Source organism: Staurois parvus, unplaced genomic scaffold (assembly GCF_062004578.1).
Source record: "Staurois parvus isolate SC_StPar_1 unplaced genomic scaffold, SC_StPar_1.0 ptg000665l, whole genome shotgun sequence".
In the NCBI taxonomy this organism is placed as follows: Eukaryota; Metazoa; Chordata; class Amphibia; order Anura; family Ranidae; genus Staurois; species Staurois parvus.
Genome location: NW_028318461.1, coordinates 4,606 through 31,512, shown reverse-complemented (window position 1 = coordinate 31,512; position 26,907 = coordinate 4,606). Strand labels below are relative to the sequence as shown.

General features: G+C 40.2%; 1 protein-coding gene across 1 annotated transcript in view; it reads left to right on the top strand.

Moving 5' to 3' along the window:
- Positions 1-26,133, top strand: part of LOC149447909 (E3 ubiquitin-protein ligase UBR3-like) — a 54,828-nt gene extending 28,695 nt beyond the window's left edge. Inside the window, exons 3-6 of the mRNA XM_089651866.1 lie at positions 2,639-2,791; positions 18,104-18,238; positions 24,093-24,142; positions 26,056-26,133. Of these exons, the coding sequence (XP_089507992.1) occupies positions 2,639-2,791; positions 18,104-18,238; positions 24,093-24,142; positions 26,056-26,133 (416 nt within the window). The remainder of the gene's footprint in view (positions 1-2,638; positions 2,792-18,103; positions 18,239-24,092; positions 24,143-26,055) is intronic.
- The last annotated feature ends 774 nt before the right edge of the window (positions 26,134-26,907 follow it).

The window sequence follows — 26,907 nt, the reverse complement described above, 5'->3', positions numbered from 1 at the left end:
AGCAACAGGAGCCATTGGCTCCTGCTGCTGTCAACCACAGCCAGTGAGCCAATCAGAAAATGCAGGCGGAGCCGAGCTGCGGCTCTGTGTATGAATGGACACAAAGAACTGCGGCTTGGGAGCTTGCCTGCTCTAGTGCCTCCATAGCAAGCTGTTTGCTATGGGGGCACTCGACAGAAGGGAGGGGCCAGGAGCACCAGCGGGGGGACCTGAGAAGAGGAGGATCCAGGCTGCTCTGCACGGAGCAGGTAAGTATGACATGTTTGTTATTTTTTAAGAAAAAAAAAAACCAAGACTTTAATATTTTTTAAGAGGAGAAAAAAATCAGGCTGTACAGTGGCTGATCACTGTGATAGCCGATCACAGGCTATCACAGTGATCATATGATCAAGAATTGACCTATCAGTACCAGACCCAGAGCTGTCAGTGACAACTTGGTCTCTGTATTGGGAGCACACTGTGCAGCACACTCCTAGCACAAACACAAGTACGCATATATGCAGCTCTACAGAATAATTTCATTTCAGTGAAACTGTATATATATGCATATGCTTGCTATGGCCAGGTGTGGGCTACTCCATTATTTCTTCATTAGTTAAGAAAGGTAAAAAGTCTGGTGTTGATTCTAAGTTAAAACAAGCTGGTTGCAGGATTTGTGCTGTTAGTTCAGTTTTCTTAAAAGTTGCCTTGTAAAGAAGAGATATTTATACATGCCTGTACTGCTGCCAACACTGCCAGTCTTTGATCTCTTCATAGACTATGGTACCTGGAGAATTCTCTTCAGTTGACACACTTCTGGAACTGTCAGATGCCAATTCTCCACTTTGCATTTAGTTTTTCTACTGACCTCTTCATCACTGCATGATACAGCAGTGACACGGCCAGCAGAAGGAACCATTGTTTATATCAAGGCATAAGCATTAAAATGTTCCGTTTTTAGCTGTTTTGTGATGTTTGCCATGCGTATGTATATACGTGTGTATGTTTGTACAGTTAGGTCCATATATATATATATTTGAACAGGCACAATTTTATTTTATTTACCAAAACATATTCAAGCTAAAGTTCTATAATGTGTATTTGGCTGAAAGTGCACACTCTTGGGTTTAATTTGATGGTATCTACATCCAAATTGGAGGAAGGGTTTAGGAATCACAGCTCTTAAGAGTAGCCATCCCCCATTTTTCAAGGGACCAAAAGTAATTGGACAATTGAATCAAAAGCGGTTTCATGGCCAGGTGTGGGCTACTCAATTATTTCTTCATCAGTTAAGGTAAAAAGTCTGGAGTTGATTCTAAGTGTGGTATTTGCATTTGGAATCTATTGCTGTGAACCTACATCATGCGTTCAAAGGAGCTGTCCATGCAAATGAAACAGGCCATTGTAAGGCTTCAAAAATGAAACAAATCCATCAGAGAGATAGCAGCAACATTAGGAGTGGCCAAATCAACAGTTTTGTACATTCTGAGGAAAGAACGCCACACTGGTGAGCTCAGCAACATAAAAAGGCATGGACGTCCGCAGAGAACAGTGGTGGATGATCGCAGGATCCTCTCTGTGGTAAAGAAAAACCCATTCACAACATCCAGACAAGTGAAGGACACTCTGCAGGAGGTGGGTGTATCATTGTCAAAGTCTACAATCAAGAGAAGACTTCACAAGAGCAAATACAGAGGGTTCACCACAAGGTGCAAACCATTCATAAACCTGAAGAATAGAAAGCCAGATTAGACTTTGCCAAAAAACATCAAAAAAAAAAAGCCGGACCAGTTCTGGAAAAGCGTTCTTTGGACGGATGAAAATAAGATTAATCGTTACCAGAATGACGAGAAGAAAAAAGTGTGGAGAAGGCTTGGAACAGCTCATGATCCAAAGCACACAACGTCATCTGTAAAAACATGGTGGAGGCAGTGTGATGGCATGGGCATGCATGGCTTCCAGTGGCACTGGGTTATTGGTGTTTATTGATGATGTGACAGAAGACAGGAGCAGCCGAATGAATTCTGCAGTGTTTAGAGATATACTGTCAGCCCAGATTCAGCCAAATGCAGCAAAGTTGATTGGACAGCGCTTCACAGTACAGGTGGACAATAATCCAAAACACACTGCAAAAGCAACCCAGGAGCTTTCGAAGGAAAAGTGGATTATTCTGCAATGGCCGAGTATATCACCTGATCTCAACCCATTTGAGCATGCATTTCACTTGCTGAAGGCAAAACTAAAGGCAGAATTGCCCACAAACAAAGGACACCTGAAAACAGCTGCAGTTAGAACCTAGCATCAGAAAGGAGGAAACCCAGTCTTTGGTAATGTCCATGCATTCCAGACTTCAGGCAGTCATTGCCAGTAAAGGATTCTCAACAAAATATTAAAAATGAACATTTTATTTATGATTATATTCATTTTGTCCAGTTACTTTTGGTCCCTTGAAAAAGGGGGGATGGCTACTCTTTAGAGCTGTGATTCCTAAACCCTTCCTCCAATTTGGATGTACATACCCTCAAATTCAACTGGAGAGTGTGCATTTTCAGCCCATATCCATTATATAACTATAGCTTGAATATGTTTTGGTAAATACCTGAAAAAAAACATGTTTTTTTAACATGTATTTCATAAGTTTTGTGGTTATTTTTTCCAGATTCATCGTCTGAAAAGGACCTCCAGAAGACCCTTCAGGCTTTGGAACCTCAGATCTCCTTTCTGGAGGATTTAACCAAAATGGGTGGTGCAATGAGATCTGTTCTTATGCAGGTTCTCACCAACCAACAATATTACAAAGAACTTTGCTCTGGTAAGCTTGAGAAAATGTATGTAATTTTTTATTTTATTTTTTTTACACGGAAATAGTGTATGTACCTTCATTGATTTGGTGTCTGCTTGTTGTAATCCCCAACACAGCAGGAGAGGTAAGGGAAGGAGCGGAAGCCAGTTGGGTGTGCCGCATGTTAATATACTGAAGTGGGACAGAGAGTTTGCCCCATTTGGCTGCCATGCTCTTTCACTGTCCATTAAGCAGGCTGGAGACCAAAAGCTGTAAGTAATGTCATCCACATGACTGCTCTGTGTAAACTTTTAAAATGGAATACAGAGATTTGTCTTTCTGTCCAACCATGTTTTTGAGCTTTAAATAAAGGATTTCCAAGTACTGAACATCCTAAAGCAGGGGTAGGTGACCTTTTGAGCACAATTTGTGCCAAAATTGAAAGTACCAGCTACGAAAAAAATAAATGTCAACTTCTCACTCTCAATCACGAAAAGGAATATTTATAAAATAAATACTATAAGCAACTTGAATAATAATCTAAAAAGCATATTAGGCTTGCAGAGATCAATGGTAAGTGCTAAAAAGAAATGGTTACTCACACGTGGTGATCAGAGGTCAGCAGAGTGCAATATTGGTTCAATATTCCTTTCATAGGTGAAAATATTTTCTTACACAAAGATCCAGTTGTAGACTGCATTGCCAAGTCTACCTTCAACAATTTCTTCACCTTCACATCTCAGATCAGCCCCAATTCCTACACCTTCAGATCTCAAATGAGACCAAATTTCTGTACCTTCATACCTCAGATCCGGCCCAATTTTTTAACCTTCAGATCTCAGATCAGTCCAAATTTGCACACCTTGAGAACTATGAGCAGTTCATGCAGCTTCACAATTCCAGATCAGACCCAATTTCTGTACCTTCTCATATCTGATCAGACCCAATTTCTGTACATACTCACATCAGATCAGACCCAATTTCTGTACCTACTCACATCAGATCAGACCCAATTTCTGTACCTACTCACATCAGATCAGACCCAATTTCTGTACCTACTCACATCAGATCAGACCCAATTTCTGTACCTTCTCATATCAGATCAGACCCAATTTCTGTACCTACTCACATCAGATCAGACCCAATTTCTGTACCTACTCACATCAGATCAGACCCAATTTCTGTACCTACTCACATCAGATCAGACCCAATTTCTGTACCTACTCACATCAGATCAGACCCAATTTCTGTACCTACTCACATCAGATCAGACCCAATTTCTGTACCTACTCACATCAGATCAGACCCAATTTCTGTACCTTCTCATATCAGATCAGACCCAATTTCTGTACCTTCTCATCTCAGTTCAGACCCAATTTTTGTACCTACTCACATCAGATCAGACCCAATTTCTGTACCTACTCACATCAGATCAGACCCAATTTCTGTACCTACTCACATCAGTTCAGACCCAATTTCTATACCTACTCACAGCAGATCAGACCCAATTTCTGTACCTACTCACAGCAGATCAGACCCAATTTCTGTACCTACTCATCTCAGTTTAGGCATGATTTCCACACCTTCACACCTCAGTTTAGGCATGATTTGTGCACCTTCATATCTCAGTTTAGGCATGATTTCTGCGCTTTCACGTCTTCGTTTAGGCCCAATTTCTGCACCTTCACACCTCAGTTTAGGCTTGATTGCTGCACCTTTACACCTTAGTTTAGGCCCGATTTTCTGCACCTTCACACCTCATATCAGCCCACATCCTGCACCTTCAGACCTTATGTGAGTCCCAATGCATGCACCTTCATGCTTAAGATTAGCTCCAATGCCGTCACACCTCAGATCAGGCCCAATTTCTGCACCTTCAGATCTCATGATTTCTTAACCTTCATCAGATCGACGCAGTTCCTGCCCCTTCACATATAAGACCAGCCCCAATTTCTGCACCTTCATTCAGCTTTAGAATGCAGATAACCCTCAATTCCTGCATCTTTAGACCCCAGATCAACCCCAAGAGATACATTTATGGATTTTGGGCACACTTTTTTTGTTTTAAATTAAAGCTGAACTCCAGGAAAAACATTTATTGTAATTATTGCTAACTACTATTTTAGAAAAGCTACTGTTAACTACTATGTTAGAATAACTATTATGGCTTTATTTATGGGGCGTGTGAAAAATATTTAAAAAAATGCACAAATACAGTAACTCAGCCCTATTAATAAATACAAGAGGTGTGTATGGCCGCTGTTTAATGCACAATTCATACCTAGCTAAACCCGGCTACTACACATAGGGTTGTAATTTCAGGTTCTGTAGGGGAAAAAAGCAGCAGCTGTGACAGTGGCATCCCCGCCCTATTGCCTTGCCCATTTACAAAAAGCCTTGTACTTTTTTGACAGAATACATGGTGTTCTGTGAATGAAGGAAGAGAGATCATGTTGCATCACCATCCCTTCAGATCTCCTTTCACAGAACACCTTGTATTCACCCTGGGCAATAAGATAGGAGAGGTTGGGGATACCACTGTCATAGCTGCTGCTTTTAGCCCTGCAGCACCTGGCAATACACCGCTCCCTGTAGGAGCTGGCTTTTAGTTGGGTATGAATTTTGCACTAATTAGCAGCCATGCACAATACTTGCACTTATTAACAGGGCTAAGTTACTGCACTTGTGCATTTTTTAAAATGCATTTTTACAGGCTCCAGAAAAAAAAAGCCATAATCTTCCCACTGGACATGTAGTTAGGACTTCTGTATTATTTAGGACCTGCTCTCATAGGGTTCCACAGGAATGCGTGGGTTCAAGTGCAATTCTCATGAGTTCCCTGCCTGTTTTGACAGTTAATTTATTTGAATAGGCTGCAAAATGCATAAACAATGCAGAAAAGTAGTGCACCAGACTGCACAAAGACGCACTGTACCAAAACCATATGGTACTGCGGTAACATGCAATTTGGTGTCCTCAAATGCACTGCATTAGCAATATGCATTTTGGGTGCTATTAACAATACACTGGCACCCACATGCAGATTGCAAGCGCAGCGCGTTTGAATGCAGTGTGGGAAGTTCCAAAGTGGTAGTTACCAAACCATGTTCTAAAGTAGTAGTTCCTTCTGTTGGGAACTACTATTTTAGAACAAGATTTGGTACCTACAGATTTAGTACTACTTTAAAACATGGTTTGGTAACTATTCCTTGGGAACTTCTTTTGGGTCTAAAGTAGTAGTTCCCAATAGCTGTTAAAACCGATAGGTGTCCCAAAATCATAGAGCAGCTATCACAGGTCCTGAGGAAGAGAAATGGCTCTCAGGGTGTGAGCAACATACTGACAGGAATGCTCAGGTTAAGATTGCTTCAGTCCCCCAATTACCTGTCCAATGTCAGAGAACCCCAACAGGCAGTCTGGATGTGTCCGTCTCAACGTTGCTTCAAGCTCAATCCAGGCTCAGAATGTGGTGGGTGGGAGCTGAAGTGGGTGGCCGGGAACTGAGGCCAGTGGAATGATCTGCTTTGCTCTCTATGTAAGTGGGTGGGCAGGAATTGAGGCTGGTGGAACGATCTGCTCCTTTTTTTTTTTTTTGTTACTACGTAAGTAGGTGTGTGGGAACTGAGGCTGGTGGAACAATCTGCTTTCTATGTAAGTGGGCTGGAGTTGAGTCAGGCGGGAGGGAACTGAAGCCCGTAAGAATCGTCCGTGCTGCTTTCCATGATTAGAGCTGCAGCCGCTGACAAGAGCGTGTTATGATTCCCTTCGGGTGCCATCATAAATACAGCTGCGTGCTACTTCTGGCATGCATGCTATGGGTTGCTGACCTCTGGTCTAAAGTAACCCTAGTACCTGCATTCAAATAAATTACCAGATCCCTGTGAAGCTGCTTGGATCCTAAGCCTTAAATTGTGATTAAACCCGACGACTCCTCCTGTTAAACCTTTTTTTTTTTTTTGTTTTCCTGTCTTTTAAATGCCAGAATATTAATGGATGGATCCTAAGCCATAAATTGAGATTACGCCCTACTCCTCCTCCTGATAAACCTTTTTTTTCCCTGTCTTTTAAATTCCATAATATTATTGGGCAGTACTGCCTCTTTCAATTTACAGTGCATTGACAGGGGGCTGAACATGAGCTGGCTCTAGACCATTGGCTTTAGGCAATAACTATTACTGCAATGCACAATACTGCAGCATGCATATGTGTTAGTGGGTCCATATCATAATGGCATCCACCAGCCTCGCCACCTTGGCCAGTAAGAACGACGAACTACTTAAAATGATAGGAAAACTGGAATTTAGAGCCTGGTTCTACTTAGAATTACCAAGGCATATATAATCTATTTAAAAGTCCCTGCTTTGTTATCTTAGAAGCATTTTGGGCCATTTCAGTTACTTTAAAGGGGTTGTAAAGGGCTGAAGGTTTTTCATCTTCATGCTTTCTATGCATGATGATAAAAAAACCTTTTGTATACTGCAAATTTTTTACTAAAAGGTGAACCTATCCTTTAAGATCTGAAATCCTCGATAGAATACCACAGTCTAGTTTTGCCTGTTGGAAAAGCAGAGTGTGAACATCCACAGGCTGCTAATGAAGACAAGGTGTGAACGGTACTTTATAAATACTGCACAGTAAACAGCAAGGCAGCAGTCTTCATTATTCTTGTGGGAGTTTAGATGACAGTTTTATGAATAACTGATATGGCACTTGGCTCCTCAGGTTTTTAATGTGTGAACGTTAACTGTATTAAGTTCATGATTTGATGTTTCTACAAGTTTCTTTCCACATTCCACAAGCAAAGCCTTACATTCTATCTGGGAAAAATTAAATACCTTATATGTTTGCCACATGCTTCACATTTTATTCGGGATTATTTTTTTTTTTTTTAATTACTGAAACCTTTATCATTTCTATGCCTCAGACATTCATGTAAATGAGATTTTGGATTTCCTGTTGGTTGTGTTCAACTGTAAAAGATTTTCGGATTTCCCGGCATGCACGCCTGCCCTGAGGCAGCTGGGAGTTGCTTTGTGTGGGCTTGGTACTTAAAGAATCATGTCTGTGTAATCTCTATTGGTTCATTCTATATGCATGAGAGCTTGTGTTTTTTTTGTTTGTGTTTTTTTTTTTTTTTGTGGATGGTTCATGTTATTCACTTAAGCTCTCACAAGTGTGCACCCTCTATGGACCAGTTTCACATTCATAGGTAAGTATTACGCTTACTAGAGCTTCAGCCTTCCAAATAGAAGCAGACAATGCATGTGAATTTGATGGATAGATGGATCTGTGCCTCTAGTACACTGAAGTCTGGTTCACAAACCCTTGTTTTTCACCTGCAACCTCCCTGGACAGCAGCGTATGATGCCAGCAGACTCAACCTTGAATGTAAAAGTAATTATTTTTACAGGTGGTAGAAAGGGGCCCCATTCCCCCACCCGCTCCCTTTTACCAAGCTCTCCTGAGTGATCAGGGAGTCCGGTAAGGATGCGAATGGCGGCATTCGCTTCTCCAAACTTATCTTGTTCCTTCTACTGTGTGATGTCAGAAACTGGAAGTGATGAGGATTTTGTAACTTCTGGTTTTGGTTCCTTTGTTTACAAGGCATATTTGGCTTGTGTAGCAGCAGATCAAACCGATCTTGTTTTTATCTGCAGCTTTGGAGGCCAGAGGAGAGATCTGGGGTCTCACCATTCCACAAGAGTGTGCAATTTGAAAGTGGGACATGTTTGGTGTCTATCTACTTGACATCATCTTTTATATTTTACCAAAAAGCGGGTATTACATTGTGTTTGTGAAACTAAAATTCATGAAAAATTTTTTTTTTTTTCTTTGCAAAAAATTTGTGTTTGAAAAAGCAATTTGCAAATACCATTTGACATAAAAAATTGCAGCACCCTTCATTTTATTCTCTAGTGCCTATGCTTAAAAAAATGTTTGGGGGTTCGAAGTAATTTTCTAGTGAAAAGACTTTTACAGTTTTGTAGTTAGTGCAGACTGTTTTTTATTCATCAGTGCAGCAGCTGAACAGTCAACAAAAACTGTTAAACTGTACTTGAAGCTGTCTTGTGTCCATGCAAACTGCTGACTCTCAGAAACTTGTCTTCTGGTTCTGTTGTGGCATTCGGTCTGCTAAACTGAATACTAGTGAACTGCTTAAATTCCAATAAAAACTGGTAAGTTGTATATATATTGAACACACGTACACTTTCTTTTCCCTTTTTATATCAACATGAATCATACATCTGTGAATATATGGGTGGTAAAGAGAGATCACTTCTGCAGTACAGAATAAAATGGCAAAAACCTGGCTCAGATTTTGTGTGTAGGAGGCAATCTGAATGCACTATTTTCTAATTCTCTGTGTCACATGACAATATTTTCTTTATGTGTAGTAAATGATCAAGACACTTAATTATTTTTTCCTTAAATGATGAGTTGGAGTGTTTCGTTAAAACTGAGCCTGTAACATATACTCTGATGTCATTCTACAGGACTCATACTGCATCTTGGATAGCGTTTGTACCATGTAAAATTATTACTGTACTAACTAAAGTCTAAGTCTGTATTTACAATGTGTCCACTGGAGGTTTATCCCATGGACTGTGAGCTGCCCTTTATCTGCAGTGCCTGCTGCTGCAGTTGATTGGACACAAGTCTTTTCATATGAGCCTACATAGGACCTGTGGTGATGGCTTTTGTTCATGTCCTATTAAGATTTACATTACCATAAATGTCTATGGGAAAGGAAGAACCTGCTTGGATGAAGGCAGATGCAGGTCAGTGGGTGGTCAGATGCATCAGCTGATGGATTCTGAATGCTCTCAGAAGCAGCCTAAGGCCCTTTTCACACTGGTATCAAAATCTGGAATTTTGAGATGAAGTATATTGACTCTCCTCAAACGCCTAGTAAAGCAGTCTGCAATTGATAACAATGCTGTTCACATTATCAACACATGAAGCATTTGTGTTTCACTGCGTTGCTGCACTTCAAAAATTAAGCTTTTTGTGGAGTTTTGAAACGGACTCCTTCCATTCAAGTCTTTAGTAACGCACCATAAATGCGCTGGCACACATTTGCACTGTGTTAGGCCCTGTTCACAACAGCCAAAAAAACCTAGGCATCTGGGGTGCTTTTTTTACCACGTGTCAAACAGGTGTCAAATGTACATAGGGCGCATTTGTTGACAACAAAATTACTTAAACCCCTAGAACATTATATGCAGGGGTTGGACAAAAATATGGAAACCGTACATGATTTTCAGGTGTGAAAATGACCTGTTTCGCGTTGAATGCGGAAGTGAAAAACATTCTTTTGCTTCTGCTGTGTGATGAGACACCTAGCTAACAGGTGGAAAGCCTCACTTTCGTCATGGAGACATGGACTGATGGGGATTTGCTTTTAATATTAAAAAATGAATGAAATGGCGTTTTCAGTTTGTGATGCTCAGATGCAGTTGAGTTCTGCTTTAACTTATCTGGGTTGTTATGTGGTTACCTGCACTGTTGCTTGTTGGCTTTCCTCACAGCTGAATAAGCGCTTTCTAGAAATACATATAGCTAGGCTAAAAACCTCTATATGTCTCCTTTGGCTGCTTGCTCCAGCAAACATGACCAGTTAGGATAGCAAACTTGTGGTTGGGATATAAGCCGCTCTTATAATCTGCATGACATAGTACAGCCTAAGCATTTCATGCAGATTGGTCTGACCCAATGCCTGACAAATATAAAAATGGGTCCCTATATACACCTTTTATGCCCAGCAGATGCCCAAGGATTTCACATACATGGCTGCTTAGTGTTAGAGCCCACCTGCCAAGAAGCCGCATATATATTCTTACCTCCAGCGGGAATTAGTTAATATTTTTCCTAATTTTTTTTCTATTATGAAAGGAAAACTGGCTCAAAATATTAAAAAAAAAAAAAAATTATTTAAACTTTAGCCTTACATTTTAAGCCATTACAATGATCCACCAACAAAGAGAACTGAAACAGTGCACATATGTGTGCGTTATTTGTTCTTTGTGCTCATAGAAAAGCAAAGAAACAGTTGTGTGCATTTTTTTTTTTTGCACTATCTAAACTTGGTGTCACACTTACACTGACACTTGTTCACACCGAAAGCCATTTCAAAGTGATGCAATTTGGTTCCGTTTAAAGCGTGACTTCAAAGTAGCACTGATATAGACAAAGGTGAGATTTCAGTACCATTTATAGTCCGAGAGTTGAATCTCACTAAAGGGGTGAAAAAATAATGCGGGGACTATTTTTTTCAAATTGTGCTACTTATTATATTAAGGTATAGGTATTATATACCTATTAAGACAGTGCCATAGAAATACATTAGCTATGACTTCATGTGCGATTTGTAAATCACATGTCGCAGCAGTGCTAAATATAAAACATTCTTCCCTTTTTTTTTTTCCCTCTTCTTCTGAGGCAGTGCCACTAATTGCCACCTACACTGACCCTAGCACCCACTAAACTAAATCAAGAGCTCAGGTAGTTATTGTGGTGTTTTTTTTTTTTTTGTTTTGTTTTTTTTAACAATTTATTTTTATTTGAGAATAAAAATAACACAGAAATTAGATCAATGTGGCACAAGAATAAAAATATACAATGTGACAATCTAGTATAGACACATCAAGAATTATGCAGTATACACTGTACTAAGGAGACCGCAAATCTCCAGAATTGGGCAGTACAGTTACTTCATAGGGAGTACAAAGACAACACTATAGTCATAATCACCCAAGGAAGCACTGTTGACTAAAGGAGAAGGGGGAGAGAAAAAATCATTTTAACAGATTGATTTTTTTTTTTGTACAGACTTCTCCTATGGTTTCTGATTTTTTTCTCTTTTTTTTCTTTTTTCTGCCTGTGATAAATCCAGGTGGGGCCTGGGAGGTTATGGGGAGGTTAGACAAGGGGAAAGTCGTCCATGGACGGAGTCTTAGCCCAAGGATCAAATCAAAGGTGGACTTTTTAATCCATAAATGATTAGTAGGCAAATGTTAGGCCTAAAAAGAGGGGGGAGGGGAGGGGGGAGGGAGGGGGTTGGAAGGTTGGAAGGGTGGGAAATGGGAGAGGGAGGTTGTTTTTCCTGCAAAATAAAAGATGATATAAAAGCAAGTGAGAAGGGAGAAGGAGAGAGAAATGAAAAATATAGATGGAGGAGAAAAGAGGAAATTTAAGGAAGATGGAAGAGATTCAGTTTATAACATATAATATAAATGGATTGAACTGCCCCGGGAAAAGATATAGATTATTTAAAGAATTACACCATAGAGATGCCTCAGTGATATTTCTACAGGAGACACATCTTGAGATAAGTTCAAATGTTAGGCTGAGGTCTAGAAACCACCCAACATGGTATTATGCAGACTCCCCGGTTAAAAGAGCAAAAGGGGTAGCAATAGGCCTGGCAAAGAACGTTAGGTTCGAGTTGGAAGATAGAAAAACAGACCCAGATGGGAGATTTTTGTTTTTAAGGGGCAAGTTACAGGAGATCGAGTGTACACTGGCCAATATCTACTGTCCTAATAAAAAACCGGAGGAGTATCTGAAAAAGGTGTTGAGGAAGCTGATGGACTTTAAAAAAGGACGTTTGATCCTGGCAGGGGACTTTAACTTTTGTATGGACCCACAAAGGGACGCCACCTCCCATATAAAGACAGAAGGAAGTAAAGCCCTGAAATTATTGAAAAAAGAATTACACATAAGTCAATTGGTAGATGCCTGGAGAATTACACACACGCAAGATAGAGATTATACTTTTTTCTCAAATATGCATAAGAGATATTCAAGACTAGATTATATATTAATAGAACATCAATTAATTGACCACCTGACCCAGGTAGACATAGAGACAATATCTTTATCAGATCACGCTCCAGTTACTATGAAAATGGAATGGGGGAGAAGGAAAAGCGGAGGGCTGGGATGGAAATTGAATGAGACACTTTTAGTGGAAAGGGAAATAGCTCAGAAAATAGGGGAGGAGATTGAACGCTTTTTTAAGGAGACTGAGACAGGGGAGGTGTCAACGGCCACAGTGTGGGAGTCTCACAAAGCTTATATAAGAGGAATATTAATGGCGATTGGGGCAAGAAAGAAAAAAGAAAGAAGGGAGAAAATGAATGAGCTCTTAGAAGAAATAGGTAAATTAGAACAAATACATAAGAATAGAATAACAAAAGAAATAGAGCTGAAGTTAAAAAAACAGAAGGAAGAACTGAAAGAAATGATAGAAGAGGAGAGGAGAAAAGTATATAATAGAGTTTTAAGTGAGAGATATAGATGGGGAGAAAGACCTGGAAAGTATCTGATGAGAGCCCTGAGGAAAAAGAAAAATAGAAATTATATAGAAAAAATAAAAGATGCTAAAGGAAACATGAAACACTCAAATAAAGATATCACCAAAGCCTTCATAGAATATTACAGGAAACTGTACAATATAAGCCCCTTGGAAGGTTCAGAAACTATAGACAGTGAGAAGAATCAGAAAAGAAAGAAATATTTGGAAATGGCTGGGTTACTAAAATTAAGTGAGGATCAACTAAACTCCCTAGATGCAGATATCTCACAGGAAGAAATAAAACTAGCATTGAAGGGGACAGTGTCGGGGAAAAGCCCAGGTCCAGATGGTTATACAGTGAGATACTATAAAAAATTTAGTGAAATCTTAGTACCAAAACTCAAAAACTACATGAATGCACTAGGTGGAGAGATGGAAGTAAGAAGAGAATCATTACAAGCCCAACTCGTGCTCATTCAAAAAGAGGGAAAAGATCCCTCTCAGTGTTCGAGCTATAGACCTATTTCACTATTGAACACAGACACTAAGTTGTACGCAAAGGTCCTAGCAAACAGATTGAAAGAGCGAATGCCTGGATGGATACATGAGGATCAGGTGGGCTTCGTTCCAGGGAGGGAGGGAAAAGATAATGGGGTACGATCATTGATGTTAATCCAAAAGAGTAAAAAGGGAAAAGAACCGGTGGTACTACTGTCTATAGATGCTGAAAAAGCGTTTGATAGGGTAAACTGGAGATTCATGATGGATACTCTGGAAGCCTTGGGAATCAGGCCTAGGATGAGAGAGTGGATAGGAAAGCTGTACAGATACCCCTCGGTGGTCATTGGGGTAAACGGGGAGAGGTCAGAACCCATTGAGATGTCAAACGGAACAAGACAGGGATGCCCATTGTCCCCATTACTGTATGTTATATCACTAGAACCACTATTGTCAACAATAAGACTGAATAGAGACGTAAAGGGAATCCTGATAGGAGATACGGAACATAAAGTTGCTGCTTTCGCAGACGACTTGTTGTTCTATGTAGGAAACCCCAGGATAACACTTCCAAACTTAATGAAGTCACTAAAGGAGTACGGAGAACTATCAAATTTAAAGATAAATCCAACAAAAACGGAGATTCTAAATATAAACATCTTAAAAAAACGAAAAAGAAAGGATACAAAAAGAATTTCCCTTTAAATGGAAAGACGGATATAAAATATCTAGGAGTAAAACTTACAGCCTCACATAAACATCTATATAAACTAAACTATATTTCACTGATTAATGAGATTAGAGATGAATTAAAAAGATTGGAGGGAGGAACCCCGACATGGATGGGCCGTATTAATCTGGTAAAAATGGTAATAGTACCAAAAATCATATATAGATATCAAATGATCCCAATTAAACTCCCAAAGATTTTCTTTAAAATAATTAAGAAACTGATAACAAGATACATATGGAGGAATAAAAAACCAAGACTGTCATACGAACTGCTAAGTAGGAGGAAAGAAAGAGGGGGTTTAGGGCTCCCAGACTTTAAAAGATATTACAAAGCGGTAATATTGGCAAGAACCATAGATTGGATATTTAATAATAAAAAAAGCTGGGTGAGAATAGAGAATGAACTCAGCGGAATAGACTTGGGAAGAATGATATGGGTGCCAACACAGTATAGGGGTTTAAATGACAATGTAAATACATACACTTTGAATGTTTTAAAAATTTGGGATAACTTACACAGAAGTATGAAATGGACTTTTAATTCCACACTGATTCCACTAAAAAATACAGAGTTTTTTCCCCCAGGCAGAGAAGAAATAGGAGGGAAGTGGTTTAAAAAAGATAAGGTGCAATTAGGAGATATTTTGGTGGGAGATGAAATAGGAGCATTTGGCGAATTGAAAAAAAAAGAGGGAGAGATTTTCACTAAATTAGACGAATGGCGGTATTTCCAATTGAGGTGTTTTGTTGGAAGTTTGCCAAGACCTTTAAGGACAAGAGACAATTGGAACTTGTTCGAAAAGATATTGGGAACACAAGGTGATGGGAAACACGGGATTGCTAGAGTTTATAAAATACTCACTGAACTAGACACAAACACGAAACCAACATATATAACAAAATGGGAAACGGATATGGGAGTTGTGATAGATGAGGAAAAGCAGAGGAGAATGTATAGATTAACTCACGAAAATGTCTCTATGAGAGAAGTAGAGATGAACTATAAGTGTTTGACAAGATGGCACATTTCACCAACAGTAGAAAATAAGATGTGTGGAGAGAGTACACCGTTGTGTTGGAGGGGATGTGGAGAAATAGGCACAATATACCATATATGGTGGGGATGCCCAAAAATCCAGATATTCTGGAAAACAATAACCCACTTAATAAGAAAATTGACAGAAATAGATATAAATCTAGATCCAGAAGTATGTATTCTGCACATCACGGATATAACGGTAAATAAATATAAAAAATCAGGGATATGGTACTATATAAATGCTGCAAAAGCCCTGATACCCAAGTTCTGGCGGCGAATAGAGGCACCAAAGGAAGAGGACTGGATTGAAAGAGTCGAGCAGATTAAAAAGATGGAAAGGTTGTGCCATACCCAAGAAGATAAGATGGAGGTTTACTATGGGAAATGGGAGAACTGGGAAAAAGCTAGATTATATATGAGGAATAGGAAAGAATAAAGATAACAACAGAAAAATTCCACTTGCTGATATAAGAAGACGCAGAGAAAAGGTAGAATAGGCAGAGGGGATACGGGGTGGGGGGTGGAGGTGGGGGGGAAAGGTAGCATAGAGTATATAAAGTAGAAATGTTGGTTAATATAATACTATAGAATATATTTTTATATATATATATTTATATTGTGATGATGAAATGTAATTAAAATGGAAAATTAATAAATATTTAAATTATAAAAAAATAAATTAGATCAATGTGGCACAAGAATAAAAATATACAATGTGACAATCTAGTATAGACACATCAAGAATTATGCAGTATACACTGTACTAAGGAGACCGCAAATCTCCAGAATTGGGCAGTACAGTTACTTCATAGGGAGTACAAAGACAACACTATAGTCATAATCACCCAAGGAAGCACTGTTGACTAAAGGAGAAGGGGGAGAGAAAAAATCATTTTAACAGATTGATTTTTTTTTTTGTACAGACTTCTCCTATGGTGAGGATGACAAGATACATTGCACCAATGATTATTGATGTGACAACAATCAGCAGTGATGGATCTTCATTACTGACATATCTGGGGTCTATCAGACTCCAGATGTCTCCTGTACCCTTAGCAGCATCAGATCAAACCAAGATTGGTCTAATCCAATGCTTGTACAAGCTAGTAATAGCCTGTAAACAAAAAACCAGAAGTGACATAATACTGGTTGCTTCTGGCTCTGAATACCATAGAGGTGACCAGAGACTATATGGTCTCCGAAAACCTCTATGGCTTCAGTGCCGGGCTCCCCTATCAAATGAGAGCCACCAGAGGGAGGGGTGGGGGGCGCCACCCCTCCCACCACCTGTAAAAGCAATTCAGCGGCTGATTAGTCGCTAAGATGGCTTTCACATACAAGGGAATCGCTGGCTGAACAAAAAAAAATAAATACCGGGATGATGCCTGTAGCTGCAGATATCATCCTGGTTGAACCATTTCTACCAGAGGACAAACCAGTACGTCCTATGGGAAGAAAGTGGTTACAACAGCGTGTGCCATATTTTAAACTCCATCCCGGCAATTTTGGTAGCATTACCAAAACGAGCAGCAGACTTAGGTAGTCTTTCATAACGCCACTTGTAAGAGTGTCTGACTCTGTACACTGTGTCGCAGGTGACAGGTTTGCAGATGTTTCCTCCTTTTCCCATCTGGTTAAGGAAGCTGTCTGCTTCATAGCAAATAGCATCCTAGTAACCAGTGACACTGACAGTAGGTAGATCCTGATGGGAAAGGTGAGACACTAGCTGCTCCTTGGGGCCACTTTCTCCTTGTGATTGACAGAAGGCAGTGGGTGGATACTTTATTCAATAGCAAGCTCTGTTTGCTTTGAATCTGCCCCCTGCCTGTTAGTCACTTTAGGTTAAAAATCCTCAGCTGTTGCGTTGTCTGTTGTGCTGTGTGAACTAGATTCATGTACCTGCTTACAACAGGTACATGAATCTGTTGCCAGCACCCATTTGTCATGCAGAGGTATGTCGGAATTCTAAAGAATGTCTTAGATCCTGTTAATGTATTCCCCTTGGTATTTTACCCTAGATGTAGGTTAGCTAGTGTCTGATATCCTTTCATTTAAATGCATGTATTACTTATTCATGCTTTTTAAATATATTTTCAGATATTAAAATGTTTAATATCGTGTACCTAAAAATAAGAAATATCTCTGCAACCAATTAGAAGAACATGTTCTACTATAGAGAATCGATACCTTGTGTCCAAGAGCAGAGAGACTTTTGGTTCTATATAAAAAATCTTTCACTGTAAAGTACTTGCAGAAATCCCTTTTTACTATTAATATATCTTTTTCTGTCATTGTCTTAGACCAGTGGTCTCCAAACTGTGGCCTGGGGGTTGGATGTGGTCCTTTTGCCTGCCTTTATCTGGCCCTTGGGCGTACTATCCCTTCCACAGACACAAAATTATGTGACACCATTTCTTCCCCTGACACCAAATATTGGGACGCTATTCCTCCCACTGATGCCAACAATCAGGCACTATTCCTCCCACTAAAACCAATGATGGGGCACTATTCCTCCCACTGACACCAAAGATTTGGCACTATTCGTCTCACTGACACCAGTGATAGGTAATTGTTTGCTCTCACTGACGGGGCATTTTCTACTGTGCAAAGTCCAGCTCCCCTAAAGCCTGGAGGACAGTAAACTGGCCCTTTGTTTGGAAAGTTTGGAGACCCCTGTCTTAGACTATTGTGACCTTTACTCTCTTGAGACAGGTTTCTCTGTAACTGTAAAATGTATTTTCTTGCTAATAAAAATGATGTGTATGTTTTTTGTTAGGTTCTGCAGAGAGTGCATATGCAAAAAGTCATGAAAAGTACCTTATTGCCCTAAAGGGCTCTGGACTGACCTTTCCTGAAGAAAAACACTCCAGCGGGGCCCCGGATCAGTCACCGAGTACAAGTGCTTTATCAGGTCACTGCCATAGTTATACACTTCAGTAACATTTCACTGTATTGATTAAACCCAGAAAAATACGCAGACTTAAAGCTGAACTCTGGAATATGCAAGTATGATCTAAATAGATGTGAATGTGTGTTCTATTTCTTGGAGTGCTTTGTGTATTTTTGTTTCAGATCTGTTCAGTTATCTAGTGTGTAACTGCCTCTGTGCGGGAGCTTCCTGTAATAAAGACTGGTCACTGCTGCTCTCGGCTTGTGCAGGGTGACTGATTTTGTATCTGCCTCCTCATGTTCTCATTAAATATTATAACCAAATATGAAATAAAATCAAAATTTTAAATAAAATCAAACTGATTTTGGTTATAATTTTTAATGAATGCATTATAATGTTATGTGGTCACAGGGTTTTTTTTTTTTTTAGGAATGACATGTGTGATCTTCATTTATCTCTTTTCAGCTATTTGTGCAACTGTCAGCACATATTAGAAGCTGCAGCAGTCACAGTTCACTTAAGTGATTTAATTACTTTTTGTTTTATATGCACTGGCACATTTATAGTTTTCATTTATAAATCTTTAGCACTGATTTGTATTTTAGGAGCAGAGCTAATTGATTTGATTTAGAAAGATATGGCCATCAGCCAGGCAGCATTCACTGCATGAAATATTTCTTTATCGTACATCACAGGACACAGGGTGTTTTCATCTCTATTATGACGGGGTTTTGCTGCCACCTTCAGGTGATTTGACACTGGCACAAATACAGAAAGTCCCCTCCTAGGCTTAAAAAGTAACTTTTGCTAAGAAAAAACTTTCCCCTCTTGAGTGATCTATGTACCTTGCAAGGATTACATCTAACTTTGTTGCAGATTCTTACTTGTTTCTGTTCTGGAGAAAATGCTGTTTGGTTATGTCAATGTGCAAATTGATTCTGAATGGGAGTTACGTTTCATTATCAATCATGAGGAAAGCTGCAGGATCTGAAGCCCTTTTTTAGAGATGATTATCCCTTGCCGAGGATGCCCAAATCTGGCTTGCATCATAGTTTAGATTTCTAGCAAAATCAGTAAATCAATCACACAAGCTGAAAATTAAATTTCTTGAGGTATTCTGTACACCAATGGTTGCCATATTGCATTGCATGCTATAGAAAATTGCAGCACTGCATATTGAAAAGGAAAGGTAATTTTATTGCAATTACAGTATGGCTTGTCTAGCAATTGTACAGTATATGCTGTATTATATATTTTCTTATTTGCTATTCCCCCCACAAAAGTGGATTTGCCCTTTTAACCTATATCCATTAGGCAAGGCTCCAGTTTCTTTGCTAGTGTCTTAGGTGTCTGTGCAGTCTCTGCATGAAAAGGTCATGTTTGACTGTTCCATTTGGGATTTGGAGAGTACCGCTTTCCAGATCTATTTGTCTACGGCTTTTCAACACTCAGAGGAATGGTACTTGAACCCTGTTCTAGCCTTGAGTAGACAGAACTGAACCCTGCAAAATTATACATTGTCCTGCAGACTGGTTGAATGCTATAGTAAAGTCGAGTCCCTAAAGGCCCTCTGGGAGCTGCCTGCTGTGGTGTGTGTGAAAATTGGACCCCCTAGGGGGGTCTTTGTAGTGAAGCTTGGGGCCCATCCAGAAGGCAAAAAAAAAATACAGGAGACAGTTGTTTTTTTCTGCCCCATGCTTTCACTCTGTACAAAGTGGGGTTGCTGCATGTATGATCAGCAGTACAGACCCTGGGGACAGCTTGCCTAGTGGGATTACAGGTCACAGAAGCAGTGCCTTGTGGGACATGGCAATATCATCAATCTTTTCCTGTACATCCTCAGGTGATGTTTTGTATGTGGACTGGGCTCGCCCTAACAAGTCGTTCATTCTGCTAAGAAGGTTTGCATTGCAATACCCCATGAAAAATGAGTTCACTAAGAAATTTCGTATGCCTTTGGTGGATCCACCACTGTTTTCTCTCAACAAGACCCTCATGTGTCCAGTGGTTGAGGTCCCAGTATTTTTCCTCTTCTCACCAGAGGTACGCATATATGAGTGAGTCTGTATATATGTGGCCCTACGTAACACTTTTCTGTGCTGAGAGTGTGCGCACTGCGCTTTTTAAGCACAGTTACTGGCGGGTATCGGAAAGCTCCCGATGCATACCTGCAATTTGGAAGCTTTCTGATGATGTGACTTCTGTGACAGTCAATCAAAGCAGTCACATGACTTGAATGCCCGCCTCTGCCTCCCAGCATTTACAAGCTCTTAATAGTCAGGAGGCAGCAGCATGTTTTTGACTTATTTCTGGAGGCTTTATTTAAATCCTAGTTTGCTCTGGTAGGTGGCAGCTTTACTGCCAGCAATTGTGGCTGTGCCAAAGCCTTAAGGTGTGAACTCATTGCATGATGGGTGGGGGAAATGGGATTCTACTAGTGGTGATATGAAAGGATTTCCCTTAGTGGATTTCTCGAAGGATTCCATACAGCAACTTTCAGCTAGGGGTCTTGTCCATGCACATGCATAGGATCATGGCAGATTTGTTGGTCAGCAGGAATTACCCTGCAAGAAACATGTGAAATGTTTATCTTTTCACAAGGAACATTTGTTGGACCCTGTTTTGGTTGATTATATCCAGAAGGTGACTGTGGATAAGAGCACTCTATTACAGCTTAAATAAAAGGCAAAGGCTACCATTCAAAAACCTGCAGCTTCTACTTCCAAGAAGCATTCCTTTTGCTAGTGTCAGGTCTCTGATTCTATGCCCAATTTCCAGTCCAATTTTGCAAAAAACATGAACTCCAAAGCCGCCTCTTCACAATGAAGGGGCATGTCCACTCATTAGTGGAGGAGGGAGGCAGATGTGTGCCGGCCTTTTCGGAATGCTGGCGAGTGGGTCCGCAACATTGTGGCTCACGCAGGCTTCCAACTGAAATTTCAGAACTGCCTTCTGAGCTTCATGCTTCAAATGTTTCTTTTAATCCACACAAAAGATTTGCACTCTTGCAAGTTTGTGATCATGTATCTCAAGGTGTGATCATTTCAGTTCCAGGGAACAAAGAGGTTTCATGGTTTCTACTCAAAGCTCTTCATGATTCAGAATCCAAGCGGTTGCTGTATGTCCCAGATTGGACCTCAAAGGTTCAACTATTTCGATGTATGGTGGCCTCTCTATCAAACATGGTTACCTACACGTTCTGATTTTTCCAGCTCCCCAAAAGTGTTTGCGGTGGAGAATCACCACTTCCAGTTTGTGGCTCTGCTATTCGGCCTGTCCATGGCTCCCAGAGTGTCCATCCATGTTCTGATTCTCTTTCTGTGGCTCTTTTCAAATATGCTTGTGATAGGATGCCTGGATGACTTTTACTTCAGCAGGAACAATCTGCTTTGCTTTTGGAGAGCAACATATTTCATACAGTGCGAAGTCTGGAGATGTTTGGATGGGTTCTGAATTTACAGAATTCTACCTTGATCCCACTCCATAAGTTAGAATGTCTGGGTCTGGCCCTGGATACCTTTCAAAGGATAGTGATCTTCCCTCCGGGCAAATTTCTTGCTCTAAGGATTTGCTCAAGATGCTCACAATTCCCTCAATTTTTGCTTTTGCATGAGGGTTCTGGGAAAAATGGTTGCCTCCGAGGCAGTTCCATTTGCCCAGTTTTATTCCAGGTCTCTCGAACAGAATGTCTTGTGGCAAGGGACAGGAGGACACTGTCGTCTGATTCCCTGATACTATTACTCCCTGGCACAATACAGTCTCTGGACTGGTGGTTCTCCTCATGGGTTCTGGAGATAGGAAGATCATTTGTCTTTCTTGTAGGATCCTGATGACAGATGCCAGCCTGGAGAGCTGGAGCGGAGTCCTGGACAATTTCTTGGTCACTGCAGGAGAGATTGTTGCCCATCAACATCCTGAAATTGAGGGTGACTAGTCTTGCCCTGCTTCATTGGTCAGTGCAGCTGAATGGACCTACCTGTGAGGGTTCAGTCAGGGAACACCATGGTGGTGGTGTAGTATAAATCATCAGGGAGGCACCAGAATTTGAGTAGCCCAGGGGAAGTTGATCTTGTTCCATGTGGTGTACGAGGAGCTCTGTACCATGTGGTGTACGGGGACCCCAGATGTGGGTCTTTCAGATTGCAGATTCAATGTGAAGCTGGAAAGATCTGTATCCAGAACTAGTTATCAAGCATTCGCAGTGGATGCTCTGGTGACCGTTGGACCAGTTCTCCCTAATCTTGTGCCTTCTACCTTGTGGGCTGTGAAGGATTTGAGTGGAAGGAATTCCGGAGGTTCTAATCACTCGGCCTGGGCAAGGAAATCTCGGCACTGTAACATTTGTGAACTGTGATAATGTCTGTGAACAACCCTTCTGGATAGTCCTGACTATTGCTGCAAGGCCTGATCTTCCATTCTTTTTTACGGGTGCTGGCTTTAATGTCACGCCTGTTGAAGTCAGGGTCCTTAGGGACAGGAGAGATCTTTGATTCACTCATTCCTATGTTTGTTCGCTGTATTTTGTATGCTGCTGCGTGAGGTTCTAACCTATTCTGTTTTAGTTGGGGTCAGTTGGCTTGTTGCCATATTGTTCTCTCTTATTTAGTGCTTTTGGAGATCACTCTCATAATGGAGATGAAGATACCCTGTGTCCTGGGTACGATGAAGAAAATGGGATGTTTGGTTTGCCTGTAAAATAATTTTATTGAAGTACATCACAGGATACAAGGATCCCACCAATCTACTTTGTGGTGTATGGCTTGCTACAAAAACTGAAGCCTTGTCTAAAGGGGATTTCCTGTCCTTCTTCTTTTTTTTTTTTTTTTTTTTTTTTTTTTTTTGCTAGTGTCCAGTCACCCAAAGGTGGCAGCATAACTGTCATAATGGCGATGAGGTTACCCTTTGTCCTATGATGTACTGCAAAAAAAAAAAAAAAAAGATTTTACAGCTTACCCAAACATTTTAATATTTTTTTGTAAGCGCGTATTGGGTTGTCCATTCATTTTTATTGCTATTACAATGCTGATAAAAAATAAGTGTATGCTTTGACTATTGATCTTCTGTAATTACCACTGATAACCACATTCTGAACAGCTTAGATGTCTGCCTGCCATGCTGACTCTCTTGCTTCAGTACTTCTTGAGTTGCTGATCTAGAACAACTACAGGTATGTAGATCAGTAAATCAGAGGGAAGTCAAAGTGAAATCAGGACTCTCTACCTACATACTTGTTTAGAATCAGTGACTAAACTCATTTAAGTGTCAGAATGACATCCAGGTAACTTGAACTCCCTGCTATGGTTAGTAATGGTAGCCTCCATGACTCTCTGATAGCTGGTTTTGTTTTAAAGTTTGCACAGCATCATGGGAGTTTTTGTTTTTTTTTTGTCTTGGTATATGGCTATGGTGTGCTTAGAGAAAAGAAGGTATGCATAAAAACAAGTAAATAAAACGTAATATACTTTCTAACATTGCTTTCTGATGTTGGCTTACGAGAAAACCATAGTTCTTTTGTGTAAGGAATCCTTGCTGCTAGCTATTGTATTCCAGCAGCTGCGACACCCCAACTATTGGACTATTGTATGAAAATCTTCCACCTAGATCCTTTCTATTTTTAAATCGAAGTTTGTCAAGCTGGGTGGTGCCTACAGTCACCCATGTCCCAAATTTTGGCCAATTCAGCAGGAATTGGATGAAATTCAATCTGTTTATAGCTAACCGGATTCTAAAACTGGTCACACAAATCACATTCTTTTTTTTTTCATATATGACCTCTTTTGTTGCCATAATCATTTGTTTAGCTTGGTGCTTGAATGCCACAGATCTTATTTGGAAGCGTGTCCCAAGTTTTTCACACAGTTAATTTGTTTTGCAGAAGCTGCAGGTGCAAAAGGGGCAACAGCTGCATCTGATTCGTCAGACGAGGTTAGTAATTACCATTTCATTAAAGCAAACCTATTTTGTATAGTTTTTTTTCCGAACACTCCCCAGCAATGAGCATCAAATGTAGAGAGGGTTGAGATGCTTACTTTCTCCCTTGAAATTGTCTGGGGCTCATTCACACTGGTTCAACACATGTCACCACTAAAGCACATTGACTGAGACACTAGAGCACTGTTCACACTGCAGAGCTGGTATGATGTAAGTCACAGGAAAATGCCACATGTTTTTTTTCCCACAGCACACTGAATGGCACTGCGCTACTGTGTAAAGACCTAAATGGACCGTTCACTTCCAATAAAGTGCATTAAATGATTAGGTTCGCCTTTTACATTTATTGTTTTGTACTGCAGTCTGTAAGGCATTGCACCCAAGATCAGCAGATCGCGAATGCAATGCCTGGATCCTGCAGAAACTCAGTAAGCTGTCTGCCCGTACCTTGTACAGTCAGGTGGTTACCTGAGAGCAGCAAGAATCGGTGGACTACGAGAGTTCTCACCAGCGCCCTTGCAGTTCATTTTGAGCCACAAACTGTCAGCCGCAATGGATGATGGTACTTGTAGGCATTCATTCACACAAGAAACTGTGAATGGATGATGCGGTCATGTGGCAGAGCCCTGCATGGCTGTACTGATTTTAAATTGTGACAGCAGGTGTGGGGAGAAACTTTCTCTTCCTGGTGTCACAGGATTGGAGGGAGAGGAGGCAGAAGTTAGAACATGTTACATGTTGCACCCTAAATATTGTTGGAACATGTAGCATGTTCCGAAGGTGAACTTTGCCTTTTAGTAGTGCCTTATGTTGTAAAACACAATTCTTGGCTGCTACACAATGGACACAAAGTGCATGCTAAAACAAATCATTCTAGAGTTTGGCTGGTTTATATGGTACCCTCAATTCTTCTCTTTACTGGTGCCCATATACAGAGAGCATTGGACATGTTTTCAGCTGAATGTTGTTAGTGATAGTGATGTTCAGGGCAGTCAGTTTTCTTGAATGTTTCCTCCCCTTTAGCAGAGATCATGTGGCCACTCTTCCAGTGTAGTTATGCAGCAAGCTCTTGTGAGACTAAAGCCAGGCACACATGTTACGAAAATTGTCTGGTTCATCAGGAACTGTCTGACATTTGGATCAGCTTTTGTTGAATGGTCCTGCTGTAAAACCAGCATTCAGTTAGTGCTTGCAGCAAATGACTGCAAGCACTGATCAGTATATTCTAACCGGGGGGGGGAGTGAGTACAATAGCTTAGTGGGAGAGATCCCTGCATAACACATGAAGATCTGTCAGGTTTTTATTTTTTTGGTTCAGTTGGCTTGTCGAACGAAGAAAAAAAAAGTACAGTAAACCCAGCTTCAAAATTCCTAAGTTCTTCTTCTTTTTTTTTCTTTTTTTTCTTTTAAGAGGTGGGTACTTCTGACTTCCGTACATTTTTATGCCAATTACTCAGAGACATAATATTTAAAAGGAAGCTTACAGTGATTCATAGTGGAAGCCATTGCTTACTTGTTTAACTGCTTGCCTACTGGGACAATTTTGAAAATTTTCAATTTGTATCAAAGTGAAGCAAACTAAATGGAGGAGGACCTCACATAATAGAAGAGGCATCAGCACAGGGGACACATCCTAATGTACTTGTATTTTTTTTGTTTTAATTTATTTTGGCTCCACTAGCAGTGACAGCTCAAATATCTCTAACTTTAAGTTAGAGATATTTGAATTGCCTCTAACTTTACATTTACTGTATAGACATTCATTGTACACTAGCAACAGAATCTTAGCACAGACACCCAGAGATGCTGACTTCTGTACAGGATCCAAGTTTGTTTGCTGGGTATACTGTTACAGATTAGTTTTTATAGTGTTTAAGTCTACATAACTTTTTTTCTGTGTGTCGCAGGAGGACCAGGATGATAGGCCATCTGTGGGCAAAAGAAAACGAGTCAAATTAAGCAGTAGCGCCAAAGGTATGTATTAGTTCACATGGCCCTACTGACTTGTTAACAGTACATCATTGAAAGCAAACAAGTGAATGTCAAGTGTCTTGGGTTACACAGCCTGGAGCACTCTATTTTGCGGTCTGGAAAGCTTTAAGTATGGGTTTCTTATCAAGTCGCTGTACCTTGTGAAGTACCTAATTTTGTTTTTATTACAGGTATTTATAGAACACCATCAATGTATGCATCACTTTACATGCATACTCATTTTACATCAGTCCCTGCCCTCAAGGAGCTTTCAATCTAAGATCCCTTTCTCACAAATACACATAGTAAGGCCAATTTGGACTGGAGCCAATTAAGCTACCAACATGTTTTTGGAGTGTCGGAGGAAACCGGTATAAATGAGGAAACCCGCGCAAGCACAGGGATAATATGCAAACTCCAGGCAGCTAGTGTTTGTATTAGAGAATAACCTATTCAGACAGTTTTATTACACCTGTGTGATGGCTGCTGTAGATCATTTTTAGAACAGCACTGTTTACCTTTAAAGTTTTGCAGTAATGTTTAAGGAAATGGGCATTGACTTGTTCAGAGGTATCTTTACAGTGTTTGAAAGAACAGAGGCTGATTAGAAAAATATAATTAAAAATCAATAAAATCTACAGAAAAATTGGTGTTTGCCACCCCTACACTTTCTTTCTTAACACACAGCTGACTAATAACATCCCTATAACAAAGCAATATGTCCACCTATCCACTCAGTGGAAGATTAATGAACTGAACTCTGTGGGCAAAAAACAAAAAACAAAAAA